Below are 2,368 nucleotides of genomic sequence, written 5' to 3' on the forward strand. Positions count from 1 at the left end.
ATGTGTAAAAGGACATATTGTATGTCTATATTTTTTTTTTTATTATTCTTATCTCTCTTCATGTCATTATTTTTACTTTGTCGAAAGGATGTCATTAATAGGATCTTTAGTTGAAATGTTTTCTTTATATATGTTCTTCAATAATTAAAAAAAAATATGGTAATTAATCATATTATATATTAATATATCCAAATAAATATCATATATATATATATATATATTTATTTATTTATATTTATTTATTTATATTTATTTTATTTATACAAGTTTGTCGTTCATCTGTATTGTGCTATCCAATAAGAATGACTTGATTTCTTTAAAATTTTCCAGATCCAAAATTTTGACCTACCAAAAAAAAAAAAAAAATAAATAATAAAATAATAAAATAAATAAAAATATGATATATATATAATATATATATAATATATATATATTATTATGATTCTCTGAAGAGTTCCATACATATCCATTTTCTAATCCTAAGGAAAGTATATTTTTCATTTTATTTATAGATACAATATTAATACCTATAATATGACATATATATATATATATATATATATATATATATATATATATATTTTATATATAATTATATTTTTTGTCTTCATATTTTAAAAATTACTTGCCAAATCTTCAGCATACTTATATACATATAAGAGGTCCCCATCAGTACTATAGATGTGTAAAGATTTGTTTTTATTACTATAAGCTATGATATGATCAGATCTGCTAAATAATATATCGTTAGGAAAAAAGTTTGTAAATTTAATATTTTTTATAATAGTATAATTAAATAAGGACAACAACAAAATGTTTATATCTTTCTTATTTTCAATTAAACATGCAAATATAGTATTTATATAATTCCAACAATATCCTTTATTTTGATATTTCATATTTTCTATGTTTATTAAACATTTTTCTGGATTATTCATATTATATATACTTAAACATTGCTACATAAAAATATATATACATAAAAATATATATACATAAAAATATATATATATATATAATTTTTGTATTATCCAATTTTTATAGAAATAATAAAACGTCATATACAAAAAAAAAAAACATATTAGACACATTTATTTTATCATTACCTTTTCATATTTGACTACACCAATGTTATTATTTTTCGATAAAAAAAATGAATGATCATATGTTTGAAAATAATCACTTATTTTATTTATTAAATTATTTTTATAAAAAGAATAAATACATACACATCCTTTATTTTTTATTAACGTAAGAAAATGAATATTATCATTCGATAATATAATATCATCTATTTTATAACTTTCTATATATATTCTATACAGTTCAAAATTTTTTACTTGTATTACGAATATTTTATTTATAACTGTGTAGATTAAAAATAACCCATCATATGAAAAGAAGCACATATCGCATTTTATAATGTCGACACTTTTCATATTCTTATATGTGATGAAAAAAAATAACCCTCAATAGGTACACAAAAAAAAAAAAAAAAAAAAAATTAATAAAAATATATATATATATGATTATATTATTTATATGGTTCTAGTGATATTTATAATACCATACAATAAGTATATTTATATATATATATATATATATATATATATATATATATATATATTACAAATATGATAAAAAAAAAAGAAAAAACTGTAGAATAAAGAGTATGCTGATATATTTTTATTTATTCTCTTACAATCATATATGTATTGATACTTATACATATAAGCTATATATAAATAATCATGGGTAACTTATATATAACCTCATCAAATTAATATAATAAATACATACATAAATACTTTCTTTTTTATATTATTATGTTTATATATATATATATCTACATATTCTTAATACATTTCATTTTTTTTAATATTTTTCATATTAAAAATAACAAAGATATTATTAACCTAAAATATGTGTTACTTAAATTGGAGGTACCCAATAAGGAGGGAGAAAAAAAAAAAAAAAAAAAAAAAAAAAAAAAAAAAAAAAAAAAAAAAAAAAAAAAAAAAAAAAAAAAAAAATTTAAAAAAAAATAAAAAAATTTTTTTTTTAAATAAAAAAAAATAAAAGAAAAAAAAAAAAAAAAAAAAAAAAAAAAAAAAAAAAAAAAAAAAAAAAAAAAAAAAAAAAAAAAAAAAAAAAAAATATATATATATGAGGAAAAAAAAAAAAAAGAGAAAAACAAAATATATATGTATATTATTATATATATAATATAGTTAATTCCATTTTTTTATGTTAAATAATATTCTTTATATGATTTAGCAAATATAAAAATAAAACTGTAAGAAATAATATAATTTTTTTTAAAAATATATATAAATATATAATGTATAATTATAACCATAACTATAAA

At 15.0% G+C, this 2,368-nt stretch overlaps 1 protein-coding gene across 1 annotated transcript in view; it reads right to left on the reverse strand.

Annotated features, from left to right (window-relative positions):
* The window catches only part of PGSY75_1105200 (hypothetical protein), a gene marked incomplete at both ends in the record, with an annotated part of 2,720 nt that extends 1,281 nt beyond the window's left edge, over positions 1-1,439 (reverse strand). The window contains 5 exons of the mRNA XM_018786177.1: positions 77-135; positions 265-345; positions 463-527; positions 626-959; positions 1,107-1,439. Of these exons, the coding sequence (XP_018640972.1) occupies positions 77-135; positions 265-345; positions 463-527; positions 626-959; positions 1,107-1,439 (872 nt within the window). The remainder of the gene's footprint in view (positions 1-76; positions 136-264; positions 346-462; positions 528-625; positions 960-1,106) is intronic.
* Positions 1,440-2,368: the final 929 nt, after the last annotated feature.

The sequence above is a fragment of the Plasmodium gaboni genome, chromosome 11, assembly GCF_001602025.1.
Source record: "Plasmodium gaboni strain SY75 chromosome 11, whole genome shotgun sequence".
NCBI lineage: Eukaryota > Apicomplexa > Aconoidasida > Haemosporida > Plasmodiidae > Plasmodium > Plasmodium gaboni.